Source organism: Microtus oregoni, unplaced genomic scaffold (genome assembly GCF_018167655.1).
Source record: "Microtus oregoni isolate MIOR12 unplaced genomic scaffold, Mior012 000019F_ref0000042, whole genome shotgun sequence".
In the NCBI taxonomy this organism is placed as follows: Eukaryota; Metazoa; Chordata; class Mammalia; order Rodentia; family Cricetidae; genus Microtus; species Microtus oregoni.
The window spans coordinates 3142892-3157160 of NW_024543078.1; the positions used below are offsets into that span (position 1 = coordinate 3142892).

The 14269-nt window shown below is 59.0% G+C and overlaps 2 protein-coding genes across 2 annotated transcripts; one reads left to right on the forward strand and one right to left on the reverse strand.

The window, feature by feature from the left end:
• Positions 1–124: 124 nt before the first annotated feature.
• On the reverse strand, positions 125–5903 carry R3hdm4 (R3H domain containing 4). Its single transcript, XM_041668722.1, has 8 exons — positions 5773–5903; positions 2891–3045; positions 2533–2657; positions 2138–2258; positions 1848–1933; positions 1546–1631; positions 1410–1465; positions 125–1016 (listed from the first exon to the last, which is right to left on the reverse strand). The coding sequence occupies exons 1-8, from the start codon at positions 5832–5834 to the stop codon at positions 916–918; spliced, it is 792 nt and encodes a 263-aa protein (XP_041524656.1). The 5' UTR covers positions 5835–5903; the 3' UTR covers positions 125–915.
• Positions 5904–7311: 1408 nt separating this feature from the next.
• Kiss1r (KISS1 receptor) lies at positions 7312–10563 on the forward strand. The gene is made up of 5 exons (XM_041669451.1): positions 7312–7630; positions 8072–8196; positions 9292–9427; positions 9576–9808; positions 10108–10563. Exons 1-5 carry the CDS (start codon positions 7387–7389, stop codon positions 10561–10563), a joined length of 1194 nt encoding a protein of 397 aa, XP_041525385.1. The 5' UTR covers positions 7312–7386.
• The last annotated feature ends 3706 nt before the right edge of the window (positions 10564–14269 follow it).

A 14269-nucleotide genomic window follows, 5' to 3' on the forward strand; every position in this document is an offset into this window, starting at 1 on the left:
CCAGAGCATTTTACACATTTACACATTTCAAAATGAACGGAGGGTCCCGAGTCCAGACTTCCAGCCCATGGCCCTGGTGACTTTCCACACTCCCGCCCCCACCAGAGCAAAGCACACAGTCAGGGCCGGAGCACCGAGGCTTTATTCAAAGTGTCCCTTTCTCCCAAGCACAAAGAATCACAGGAAAGGGGAAGGGAGGACAGGCCTGCGGAGCGTGTAAGGTCTCTGCAGCGACCACAGCTACGCTTGGCCGCAGAGGGGATGAGAGGGAACAGAGGCTTCTGGCTGGAAGTCCTGGACCCCTGGCATAAGGAGGGACGCGAGGAGGATTTTAAGGACAGGCAGAGCCCAGGGAGTCAGGGACGTGATACACACATCACCAAAATAAAAGCATAAACTCAGCCCTTGAGACAAAGAAGCATGTCCAGGCAGACACGCGCGCACACGCGCGCGCACACACACACACACACACACACACACACACACGACAAAGAGCCCTGGGGAGATTCGGCACACACCCCCATCAGAGCTGAAAAGGGGAGGTCAGGAGGGGTCACAACAGAACCCACCGCTGGCTGGCGCTGGGTGTTTTTGCCTCCCACTTCAAAAGAGAAATTAAAACAAATCTATTCCAAACATGCCAAATTCATTAAAACTGATTGGGGGGAATAAAAGAGTCCAGCTCGCCTGAGTTTCAGACTGCACCACAGAAAAGCTCAACAGAGGAAAAAGCGGAAAACGGTAGCTCAGGTTTCTCCTGCCTGAGCAGGGAGCTAACTGCGAGCTGGGCCGTGAAGGGGCAGGGCAAGGGGCCCCCCGGAGGGAAGCGGGGTGTTCTCATTCTGAAAGTATGCAAGAAATTAGCAGATGTTGGAGGTCTGGGCCGGCCGGGCCGGTTGGCAGGCGGCCGGGCCATCACTGCTGGTCCAGGTAGGCAGACAACAGCAGTTCCGGAGGCAGGAAGTCCAGGTGTCGGTTGCTGACCCTCATCTGCCTCCGGCCCTCCAGGTCAGCACCTGCGGAGGAAAAATCACGTGAGGACTGGAGGAGCTGGGCCAGAGGAGGCTAGCCTGGGCTACACAAAAAAAAAAAAGTGGGTGGCTGGGGTGTGTGTGGCAGCCGTGAGCTGGGCTCTGTCTAGAGGCTCCCCACCTCTACAGAGAAGTCTCGCTCACACCAAACCCATTCTCAGCCTGTGAGAAGAGGCAGGTGTGGAGGCTGCAGCAACCTCCCACAGAGGGAAACCAGAGGGATCAAGTCCCAGGGTTGCCGTGGAAACCATCACCGCAGCAACTCTGAGATAGGGCACCTTGAGCAACCGAGGCTCGCTGTTAGGGCATTGGGTATACCCTCGACCCAGGCTTTAACAACCCCACCCTGACTCCTCTTCCCTGGGAGCGGGCACTCACTGGCTGAGATGAGGTCCAGGTACTGGCAGACGGCGTGAAGCAGGAGCCTCTCAAAGCTGCGGAAGAGGGGGTGTGAGCTGAGCTGAGGCAGAGCGGGGAAGAGGAGAGCGCGCTGCCCCCGCCCCGCCACCAGTACCTGTTGTCCAGCATGGCCGTGTACACAGCCTGGGGAGACACCGAGAAGAACCCCAGCAGCCGCTCCTCCCAACTCTCCAGGGTTTCCTGTGGGGGTGGGAAGAGCTGAAGGGTCACAAAAGTCACACACACAACGTGCCCTAGCGGTCTCCAAGGGTGTCAGGCCCCGCCTTTTGTCCGCCAAACTCCTATCCATACTGCAGCACCCACTTGCATGGGACCACCTCCTCCTAAGCACGACCAGGACAAGTCAGGACGGTGGCATGGAAAGACGAGGTTGAGAGGAAGATGGGGACCACTCACCATCGGGATGCGGCTGCGCTTGAGCACAGACCTCAGGCGACGGCTGATGCGCCTGAAGCACTCATGAGGTGTGAGAGCCGGGTCCTCTGTGAAAGTGGCAAAGTGGGGGGAAGGCCCCGTTGACCAAGGCCACAGCCACAAAACCTCGCCCCTCCGCAGCTTGGCCCCGCCCAAGCCCCACCCCCTGCCTCAGACCCCGTCCACACTACACACCTGAGTACACCTTGCGCTAGCCCCGCCCACACCGACACACCCGACACGCCCCCAGCCGGGCCCGAGCCGGACCCCACCTCTCCGCCGATCCTCCCCGCGGCCAGGCCTGCGCCTCCGCTTGCCCTGATCCTCATCCTCCAGGTAGCGGAGCACTCGCTCTTGCTCCTCTCCCGAGCGGTTCATAAAATCATTCCAGACCTGAAAGACAGGGATGCAGGCTGGCCTTGAGGCCCCTGGGTCTGCTTCCCCTCCTGACAAATGTCTCACATGTGTGGGGCCTGAGCTGAATGCTGTGGGGGTTTCAAAGGATGCTTGGAGTTCAGCAGGCATGACCCCACTCACTCCATGGAAGTCGGGGATGTACCTTGAGTGACATCTTCTCATGTAACGGGGTCCTCTATTCTAATATGGAGAGCCCACCGGGGAGGGGTGGGCACATCTCAGGGGCTGCCGGGGGACCCCAGAGTCTCACCTCCACATACGTGGCGTTGCTGCAGGCCTCTGCGAAGATTCCAGGTGCCGCAGGAGGAGTCAGGTCCCCATCTTCCGGGCCTGGAGAACCCCCAGCTGTTTCCAGCAGAGTTAGGAGGTACCGGGCTGGATAGAAACAGAGGGTCCGTGGGTTGAGGCGGTGATTGGGGTACCTACTCACTTCTGCTGTCCCAAGATTTGTTTTGTTCCCTCTTTTACCCAGCCAGTCTCTAGAGCCCCATCTACCTCTCCTTGCCTTCCCAAAATCCTAGAAACCCTCTGGAGCCCTGACTCTAGTGCCGGGTCAATGGGTGTTTCCCAGCAAGGGGGTCATAGCATTGGCATACTGCCCTGCTTACTATTCTCCAAACGCTGCAGGCTCTTCCGTCCCTTGGCTTTGGGAACCAGGTCCGAATTTCGCACAGCCTGGTTGATAAAATGTTGCTTGCGTCTGGAGGCTGAGACCCTCTTCACTTGTGAGCAGCCCAGCGTGGGCAGGCAGCCAGGAAGGGGCCTGTGGGCCAGGGGAGGAGGAGGCCATCAGTGCCCAGACAGGACCTGCTAGGTGTCTCTGGCCACACGGAGCTTTACCCCCACACACACACTCCCACTACTCTAGGCCCCTGTGTGTGGAGACTCAGGCCCCTGTGTGTGGAGACTCGGGCCCCATGGATTCTCAGGACTCGAGCTATGACACAAGAGGGGTAAACTGAGGCTCTGAGAAGGGAAGTCACAGAGGAGAGGTGGCCCCTCCAGCCACTCCAGCCTCCCAGATTTAAACCACAAGCCATCAAGGCCCCCATGTAGTGCAAGGGTTGGAGCCAACCCACCCCCCAGAAGTGGACCCTCTCCCACACACCCTGTAAACCAGAAAAAGCCGCAGGATCTCGAGGTGACAAGCACCTGACCCGGGTGGGGGCTGATGAAGGTGAAGGAGCCCAGCTGAGAGCCTCCCCACAGGAGCCCGCACGCCCGCCAGCCACCCTCAGAGCTAACTCCTGAAGACGGTGCTAATCCTGTGGAGGGATTAGCTGGGCACCCGGGAACCCAGCGGACAGATCGGGGAAGACAGCAGGCTCAGCCACCCAGGCCCCAGACGGCCCATTGTGGGGGTTTTGCAGGGTTGGGGCCTGGAGCTTCAGTTCTGGTGGGGTCCCAACCCCAGGCCACCAGTGACGGCGCTGAAAAAGGGCCCTGTGAACCCGAGCCTGGGCAGGGACACCCACCTGCTTGGATCACCCTTGAGCAGGGTGAGGCCTGAGGCTCCTTGCAGAAGCTGCTAGGCCAGCTACCAACTTTCTCCCAGCCTCAGGTGGGCCTGATGTCGGTTTTGAGGCCTGAGGCTGGGCCACTTCTGGCCTACCCTCACCCCCAGGCCTTCAAAGCCGCACCCCAGCAGTTGGTGCAGGCTGATAACAAACCGCAGCTGTCCCGCAGGAAACACAGACACAAGACGGATGTGAACCTGGGTCCCGTTTGGACAGCTGAGCCAGTCAGACCAAGACCCACCACGGCTCCCCAGTACCCGTAGGGCAAGCCCTCCGCGTTCCTTGGCCTGCAGTCCGTGTTCAGTTCTAAGGGCTGTGGGGACATCACCACCCTCTTGTGGGTCTCAAGGGCTCCCAGAGATGGAACTGCTCCCTGAATTCAAATTTGCCAGGCCTCCGAGCCTTTGCACAGGCCCTGCCGCAAACACCTCCTCTGATTCGGCCTGATTCTGGTTTCTGTTCAAATGTCACCTCCCAGAAGCTGGCACGGCCAGCCCAGTCAACACTTCTTGCTGCTGTGCCAACTGGGAACCAGCTGGGTCCCCTTCAGCTCTCACTGGCCTCCCGACTGTCCAGCAGGCAGCCCAGAGCAATGAACTAACGTGGGGCTTGTCGAGTTAACACTTCCTTCCCCATAACCAGGCTGCTTCGCAGAGACTGAAGCTGAGGACCTAGAGGAGGAGTCTGTGCCTCGGAAAGTGACCGGCTCCTGGAAGGGGTCGCTAGAACAAAGGCCGACAGTGCTAAGTCAGCCAGGTTTGAGGAACACAGTTCCTTTTTTGTATCCTGATGGTTGGGCAATGGGACCTTGGCTTGCTGAGACACACCCCAGGTAAACACATCTTTGGCAAACACTCTCAGAACGGCAGAGAACCCAGTTCCCCAACAGGGAGCAAGGCGGAGGTGACTCAGCGCCCCCAACACCCTACAGACAGGTGGACACCTGGGTGAGGCCCTGATGAGCAGCAATTCACCAAAACACAGACTTATTTACACCAGAACCACGGTAAGGTAGTTAGGCGGGGTCCCAGGAGGTAGAGGCAGGGAGGACCAGAAGGTCAGAGAGAACCTGAGGTCAGCCTGGGCTAGAGGGACCCAAGTCAAACAAACAGAGGAAGGCCAGGAGAGGAGCAAGAGCTGCCCCTGAGGAGGACCAGGGTCCGTTCCCAGCACCCACAGGGGCTCACAACCGCCTGTGACTCCAGCTCTGGGGACCCGACGCCCCCTTCCAGCCTCCACGGGTACTACACACTCAGGGTGCACACAGATGTGCAGACAAAATGCCCATGAACGTAAAAATAAAATATTTTTTAATTAAATTTAAATAAACCCAACAGGCAAAGGTGTAGCCAATAGGACCAAGGACTTCTGGACACCGCAAAAGCAGGGCTTTGTGGGTCCTGAGCCACCTTCCCCATGTCGGGGCTCAGCAGCCTGCCTGGAGACCAAGCCAGCTCTGACACGGGAGGGGGGGGCAGAACCAGGACTCCTGAGGAGCAGCACTTGCTGAAGCAGTGGAGGGCATGGGGGCCCTCGGAGGGGGCTGAGTGGTAGAGGCTCACCAGTGCTGCTGAGCGCCTCAGCCTTGGGGCAGGAAATGCCCAGGTGCCTGTGGGCACAGTTAGCTACCTCCCCATAGAGTGGGGGTGGGGGCGTGAGGGGTAGGGGTGGTCTGTGGTGAGCAGCCAGGGAAAGGGGTGTGGGCAGAGAGAGAACACATCCGTGGGGGGAGTTGGGGAGAAGGGCAGGGAGGAGGGAGCAGAGGAGGAGACCCCATCCTGGGGAGGAGGAAGGGGAGAGGAGACCCCAATCTGGGGAGGAGGAGGAGAGGAAACCCCAAACTGGGGAGGAGGAGGGGGAGAGGAGACCCCAATCTGGGGAGGAAAATGTGGAGAGGAGACCCCAGCCTGGGGAGGAGGAGGAGACCCTAGTCCGAGGAGGAGGGAAGAGGTCAGCCCCGCAACCCTGCTCACAGCCTGGTCTCCGCGCCGGGGGTCGCCTCCAGGCCGCCCTCAGGGTCGTCCAGAGCCACCATGGCCTGCAGCCGCGATTGCAGCCCGGCCCGAGGCCGCGGAGGAAGTGACGCGCGGGGAGGAGTCTGCAGCGGCCCGGGGCGGGGACAGCCCGGGAACAACCTCGGCTGCTGTGGGGTAGCTGTGGGAGTAGACCCCCTGCCTCCGTTTCCCTCTCCGTAGACACTGGGCGGCGTCACCCGCCGGGCTGAAGACGGACTCTGGGCAAGGGTGGGACGCTCCCCGGGAGGCGACTGCTAAACTGTGACCGGCTGCTGGGGCGGGAGGGAGTGCCAGCCTGGTGGAGCGCGTGGAGGGAGGTCGACCGTGGTGCACGCCCCGGCACTCCGGAGGCTGAGGCCGGAGGATCATTAGAGTGCCAGCCTGGGCTACAGGATTGGAGTGGGGGGAGGGCAGGTGCACCCCTGGCCTCCCAGCACTTCTTACAAGAGGCAAGAAGAGAGGTGTTTAGACGTCATCATCAAGTTCAGGGCCAGCCTGGGCTACGTGAAAAGGCTCACGCCTTTGATCCCTTAAAAAATAACTATTAAAAATAAATTAATTAAAACAAAAGTCAGTGTCTACTCCGAGGCTTCGTGGAGACAGGTGAAGCGAGGCCTGTGCGCAGGAACCGGGTCAGAGGGAAGCGAGGGCCGGGGGCTGTGTGGGGACTTGGATTCCTGGCGTCACACCTGAGTGCTCTGTGGGTGGACAGAGAAGGGGTTCTTTCTGCTGCCCACTCCCAACACCCTTTAGGATTCCCGGGGCGGCTTCCTATTTGCTGACCCTCCCCCCATGAGTTGCCCCCTCAGTGTGGGTGAACCTTACCCACACTAGATAAATACACTACCACCGAGTTACACCTTCGTTTTATTTTTCTCTGCTGTATAGTATTCTGGTGACTTGCCAAGGATAACATCTCGGGGTCCCTAGGGAGCTTCTGAGATGCAGTAAACAGGAGTGTGACAGTGTGGCTGAGGTCAGTCCCTCACGGTTCCTGTGACCGTTTCCACAGCGCCCACTCCGGACAGGGACCGGCCTCTGGGTGCCAATTAGAGGGGAAACTTGTAACCAACAATCGGAGTCAACCAAAGGGAACCGAAGGTCCCTCCCCTGTCCTAAGCTTCACGTGGCTCCCACTGTCCCGGGGACGTACGCTGGGCATCCTCCCCTAGGGCGCGGGCCACCCGCCTGCAGCCCTGACTGAAGCTGGGCCCTGCCTGCGAGGGAGGGAGGACCACGGACCCCTCCCCTGCTTGGTGCCCAGGGCCCTCCCTCCTCTCTCATCCGGGCACAGCTCTGGGAAGAGCAGCGCGAGGCTCTGGAGAGGCTACTGCGCAGGGAGACGTGAAGGCGGGGACAAGGGAGGGGGGCGCGGGGTATAAGAGTGGCCGCTGCGACTGAGGGACGCTGGCAGAGGAGCCACGTTCCAGCCCCCTCCGCCGGCAGCAGAGCCCGGGGCGCTGGCATCCCGGGAGGGGGGCCATAAGGAGGCGGAGTAGGGACCTTCCTCTGTTCCCACAGTCCCGGGGCGCAATCCGCGAAGGCTGCCTGGAGGAGGAAGGCGACAGGGCCATGGCCACCGAGGCGACCTTGGGTCCCAACGCGACCTGGTGGGCTCCAACCAACGCGTCGGGATGCCCGGGCTGCGGTGCCAATGCCTCGGACGGCTCGGGCTCCGCGCCCAGGCCACTGGATGCCTGGCTGGTTCCCTTGTTCTTCGCTGCGCTCATGTTGCTCGGGCTGATCGGGAACTCGCTGGTCATCTACGTCATCTGCCGCCACAAGCACATGCGGACAGTGACCAACTTTTACATCGGTGAGTGCGCGCCTCCCTGGGGTGCCAGGATGGGAGTGGGGTCCACCCCCCAGCCTCCCCTGCGATGCGTCCCGCCTGTGTACCAAAGGGTGGGTTGACGACTGCGCGAGGAGACGTGACCGTTTCCACAGGTGTCTGTCCTGTAAGGGCCTCTGGACAGAAGGGGACCGGTGTGGTGTGGTGTGGTGTGGTGTGGTGTGTGTGTGTGTGTGACACGCCCAAACTGGTACCCGCTGTCTCCAATTTAGAGGTGGGTGAGACACCGGGGCTGCTGGGAATGAGCGCAACGAAGGTGGAGGGAGGGTGCCTCCGCTTCTCTGGTACAAGATTGTGTGCGTGGGGGGGGGGGGGTCCCTCGGACCGGGATGGAGAAGTCAGGGGCCGCGATCAGGAGCTTTGGGTGCCCCCACCTTCCAACGTCCGCGTGTCCCCTACTTGTAGCCAACTTGGCGGCCACAGACGTCACTTTCCTACTGTGCTGCGTCCCCTTCACGGCGCTACTCTACCCGCTGCCCGCCTGGGTGCTGGGAGACTTCATGTGCAAATTCGTCAACTACATCCAGCAGGTGCGCGGGCTGGGCTGGGGGGCGAGCCAGGGAGCAGGAAGCTGGGGAGCAGGAATGGGGTCTGCCCTGGAGAGTCTGGTGGGGGTGGGGCCGGGAGCTGGGCGCACGCTCTGGTGAGAGAGAGAGAGAGAGGTGAGAGAGAGAGACTGATCTGGACGTGGACGAGACCAGAGAGCCTGCGGGTAGGAGGAATGGCCAGGGTCTGGGGTGCGCAGGATCGGGCATAATCAGAAATGAGGCCATGGTCTTTTATTTGCTTATTTTAGATTTCTGAAACAGAGTCTATGTAGCCCAGGCTGGCTTAGAATTCAGAGATCCGTGCTGGGTTTTAAAACGTGAGCCATTTAAGTGTATTTTTTAAAGATGCATTTTTTTATGTATACAGTGTTCTGCCTGCATGCCAGAAGAGGACACCAGATGGTTGTGACTTCTGGGAATTGAACTCAGGATCACTGAAAGAGCAGTCAGTGCTCTTAACCTCTGAGCCATCTCTCCAGCCCCCATTTAAATGTGGTTTTATTTCGTGTGTGTGTGTGTGTGTGTATGTGTGTGTGTGTTTTGCCTGGGAGTATCTGGGCACCACGTGTGTGCAGTACCTCCAGAGGCCAGAAGGAGGCGTGGGGTCCCCAGAGCTGGAGTCACAGACGGTTGTGAGGCCCGTGTGGGTGCTGGGAACCGAACCGCGGGTCCTCTGCAGGGGCAGCCCATGCGCTAACTGCTCTTCGGTCTGTCCAGGTTCCCGAGGGCACCGTCTTTCAGGGCAGGGGTCTGAGCTGGTGTGAGCAGGGAGGGGTGGTCAGGATGGACACCCCCAAAACACAGGTGCCCCATGTGGTCTCTGTGCCAAAGGTTGATTGGACGCTGGTGAGTCTCGGTGGGCATGGGCTAGAGCCCACAGTGGGCGCGTTCCGGACTGTGTGTGTTCGGGATGCCTAACAAACCCCAGTGTTTCCCTCCCTTCCAGCTCTCCGAGTTTTCTGGTCCCCTCAACCCATGGCCACTGCCTGCTCCTCCCAGGACATGTTCGTGTACACCTGAGTGGTCAGATATGTAGTGGGACTGGCAGGGCCCACACTCAGTCCTTGGCTTTTCCAGGTCTCGGTGCAAGCCACATGTGCCACCCTGACGGCCATGAGCGTGGATCGTTGGTATGTGACTGTATTCCCGCTGCGCGCCCTGCACCGCCGCACTCCGCGACTGGCCCTGGCTGTCAGTCTTAGCATCTGGGTGGGTGAGTGCGGTTTGGGATGGAAATGGGGCGGGGAGACAGGGACGCAGAGGAGGGGCGTGGCACTGGTGGGGGTGGAAGGGACCCTGGCTCCTGGCGGGACCTGTCCCCATTCTCCGACCACGGTGCTCATTCTGGGCGGGTGGCGCAGGCTCTGCAGCCGTGTCCGCCCCGGTGCTGGCCCTGCACCGCCTGTCGCCCGGGCCTCGCACCTACTGCAGCGAGGCGTTTCCCAGCCGTGCCCTGGAGCGCGCTTTCGCGCTCTACAACCTGCTGGCTCTGTACCTGCTGCCTCTGCTCGCCACCTGCGCCTGCTACGGTGCCATGCTGCGCCACCTGGGCCGCGCCGCTGTGCGCCCCGCTCCCACTGACGGCGCCCTGCAGGTGCGGGAGACTCAGGGCCAGGAGGGAGGGCATCAGGGGGGTCAGTCGGAGACTGGAGCGTGTGTGCCTATGTGTGTGTGTGTGTGTGTGTGTACACGCGCGCGTGGGGAGGGGAGACCCACGGTGCTGATGGAGGGGATTGGAGTCCGGACTGTATGTGCATATGCGGGGACACAGGTGAGGATAGAGGGGCGACAGGGGGCGATCGGAGCCCGGACTGTGTGTGCATGTGGTGGGGGACCCTGGGGGTACCTCGGAGGGGGTCCTGTCCCTTCCCGTTAACACCCCTGGGTCACCAGGGACAGCTGCTGGCACAGCGCGCTGGAGCAGTGCGCACCAAGGTCTCCCGGCTGGTGGCCGCCGTGGTCCTGCTCTTCGCTGCCTGCTGGGGCCCGATCCAGCTGTTCCTGGTGCTCCAAGCCCTGGGCCCCGCGGGGGCGTGGCACCCTCGCAGCTACGCCGCCTACGCGCTCAAGATCTGGGCTCACTGCATGTCCTACAGCAACTCGGCGCTCAATCCGCTGCTCTACGCCTTCTTGGGCTCACACTTCAGACAGGCCTTCTGCCGAGTGTGCCCCTGTGGCCAGCGTCGCCAGCGCCGATCCCGCGGGTCTGCACTCTCGGACCGAGCCGCAACCCACACTGCGCCGCACAGTCGGGCCGCGCACCCCGCCGATGGCGTCAGGACGCCCGAGCCTGGAAACCCTTCAGTGCGCTCCCTGTGCGGTTTGCAAGAACAAACTGTTCCACTCTGAGCCAACCCCTGCCGGATAAACGAGCCTGTATTCCGTTGTTAAAAGCTTAGTGTGTGTCCGGGGTAACCCGTGTAAACCTCCTTCTCTTCCTTCTTCGGTTGGGCATCTGTGGGCCATGGTTTTGGCTGTGGTTGTGATAATTCTCTGCACTCTGCAGAGTTTGGAGATTAATGTCCCCACTTTCTGCATCTACTTCAAGACTTTGTGCTTATTAGGCAAATGCTGGACCACTAAGCTAAATTTCTCCCCCACCCCTTGTCTTTTTTGAAACAGGATCTCATGTAGCCCAGGCTGGCCTCCAACCTGTGTAGCTGAGGCTGACCCTGATCTCCAACCGCGACCTTGAGACCCTGTCCGGTGGTGTCACACGCCTTTAATCTCAGCACTCTGGAGTCAGAGGCAGGTGAATCAGGTGAATCTCTGTGAGTTTGAGGACAGCCTGGTCTACAACAGTTCCAGAACAGGCTTCAATGCTACAGAGAAATCCTGCCTCGAAAAATAAATAAGTAAATAAATAAATGCAAAAGGTTGGACCCTGTGTGGTGGCACACACTCGTAACCCCAGCACTTGGGAGGCAGAGGCAGGTGGATCTCTGAGTTCGAGGCCAGCCTGGTCTACAGAGTGAGTTCCAGGACAGCCAGGGCTACACAGAAAAGCCCTGTGCCATTAAAACAAACAAACAAACAAACAAACAAAAAGAACAACAACAACAAAAACACCACAATATAAAGGTGGGAGAGAAGAGAGAGAACTCCTCAGCAGCTAAGGGCTCGACCTAGCCTTCCACTCTCAGTTCCCCAGCAGGTAGCTCACAAAGGCCAGGTGTGGGATCCCTTGGCCTCCATGTGGGTGCTGGGTCCTCTTTGAGTCTCTCAGCCCCACCTTCTGGGTGTTATTCTGAGACTGTCCTGCTGTGTAGCCCTGACTAGAGTCAGCAGGTTGGCCTGGAACTCAGGAGAGGGGGAGGGCGCCCAGCACACAGTACCTGGCTGCGTCTGAGGAGTCCCAGGGCTCCTCGCGCCTCCACAGCTAGTGCTGAGTTGACCCCATGGGACCTGGGTTTTTACCAGGGTCCTGGGGACCGAACTCGTCCTCAATCGTGCAAGGCAAGCTTGTCATCGACTGAGCCGGCTCTCAGAGGAAGAAGAAAAGGTCCTTTTGGCCCCATGGAGGGAGAATGAAGCTGGAACACGGTGGCTCACAGGGAGGCCAGGGTCTGTCTCACCCCCCAGAAACACACTTCCTCCAATCAGGCCCCAGCTTCCACTATCATCACCGCCAAATTACAGATCCATTCTGAAGTTAATCTCTCCCCAGAAGTCCATGTACCATCACCTATTGGGAAGGAGGTGTTTTAGAGGGGGGGCTACGGGAGGTCACATAACTGCTCATCGGAGAACAGCGGTGGTGGCGCACGCCTTTAATCCCAGCCCAGGCAGAGGCAGGTGGATCGCTGTGAGTTCGAGGCCAGCCTGGTCTACAGAGCTAGTTCCAGGATAGGGAAACTCTGTCTTGGAAAAGGAAAGAAAAGAAAAACAAAAAGAAACAAAAGAGAAAGAAGGAAAAGAGAAGAAAATGGAAAAGTCAGACAATGATGTGGCCACGCGCAGGGCCTCTTTTGGGAATTCAACTTTGTGATAAACTCAGAAGGTTCATGAATTCAAGGCCATCATGGGCTACGCGTTGACACCCCGTCTAGACAGAAAAAGCTATGTAAGAGAAAATAACTTCAGGCTTCATTTTCTTCCGGTCTAACTTGGGAAACTGGCTTTTTAGGGGCAATGGCGCCACCCGGCGGCCACTCAGCACTCCATACCGAGCCAGTCTGGGAGCAGTTCCGCTGGCGCCCGGCAGGGGGCGCGCACGCCTTGCGGAACCAGTCTGATGCGGTTCAAGACCCCGGAGATGAGACGTTTGGGTCCTAGGAGGCCGGGCAGTAAGCTCGCCACCTGGACCCTCGGCTAAATACATTCCGGACATAAACGGGACCAGCGGATTTCGGCATTTGCCTTTAAATATTCTTTTGCCAGGCGTGATAGTGTGTGCTTTTTAATCTCAGTACTCATGCCTGGTCTACATAGTCAGCTAGGGCTGCGCCCGTGGTGCATTGTCAGACTCCGTTTGCATACATACGCATACACACACACATACATACACACACATACATTCATACACACACATACATACACATACATACACACATACATTCATACACACACATACATACACACAAATACACACATACATTCATACACACACAAATACATACATACACATACATACACACATACATATACATACACACAATACATGCACGCATACATACATGCATATATACACACATATACACATACAAATACATACACACACATATATACACACGCATACAAACACATATATACACAAATACACATACACACATACACACATACATACATAAATACATATGAGGAAGAGACTGGTCAGTCGTCCTTCATCAGCTTAGACCATGAAACCCAACGTGGACAAATTCAACAGAGCCACCATATATGGGCTGCCCATGCGTGCTTCACATACAGTGATAGTTTATATGTAGAGTAGCATATGTAACGTTTTGGCTGCATTCACTATCTAGGCACTAGGGTCAGTATGGTTTGGGGAGCGCTGTCCAAACTCTAGGGGATCCACAAGGTGTTGGGATCAGTGTGCTCCTGCACCGCACAGGCCCCGCGCCGCTGCGGAGGACCGCGGCCGCACGAGCAGGCTCCGCCCTGGGGCCACGCCCCGACAGGTCAAGGTGTGGAGGTGACGTCTGCGGCCACCTGCGGCGTCCGAATCACCCGCCGCACCGGACTTGCCCTCTCCCTCAAAGCGGCTTTTGAGGGGCTCAGGCTACTCAAGAGCCCCCAACAGCAAGCACTACCCACGGGGAGCTTGCAGAAGTGGGGGGTTGCCCTGAGCACGGACGCTACCCACTAGGTAACTCTGAGCCGAGCTCACACCGTGCCTCAGTTTCCCATCCCGAAAAATGGGGGCTAAAAAGCGGGCACTCTACCAAGACGCACGCGGAGGGCCGAGCCGGCTAAAGGTCGGTCCTCCTCCCTCGCTCTTAGGCGGGGTCGTCACGGGTCCTCGCATTTCCTCGAACGCGCGCGCAGCCCAATTCCGTGCTTTTGCGCACGCAGCGCACTCCCCCGCGAGCGTCCGCGCCCCCTCCGCGCCCCCCCCCCTCTGCAGCGCTGGCCTCTCCCGGGATTTTATTTATTTATTTATTTAATTTATTTTTTGGTTTTTCGAGACAGGGTTTCTCTGTGGTTTTGGAGCCTGTCCTGGAACTAGCTCTTGTAGACCAGGCTGGTCTCGAACTCACAGAGATCCGCCTGCCTCTGCCTCCCGAGTGCTGGGATTAAAGGCGTGCGCCACCACCGCCCGGCTCTCCCGGGATTTTAAGTCCATTTCAGAGACGTGGAGACCCGGGCTGGAAAAGTTCGGTAAGCGCAGTGGGCAGGAGGCCCAGCGCCAGCTCGGCTGCTCCATCTCACGTGGGTGAAACCAGGAAACGAGCGGGGCCCCAGCCGGCTTTCCGCTCCCAGGTGGGGTGAGGAACCCCGAAACCCTTCTGATTCCCCTCGACGGCGCCCGCGCGGCCCCGCCCTCCGCTCGCGGCTCTGCGCCGTGGGCCGCGGCGTGCACTTTGCACACGGTCCCTAAACTAGGGGCGGGGCG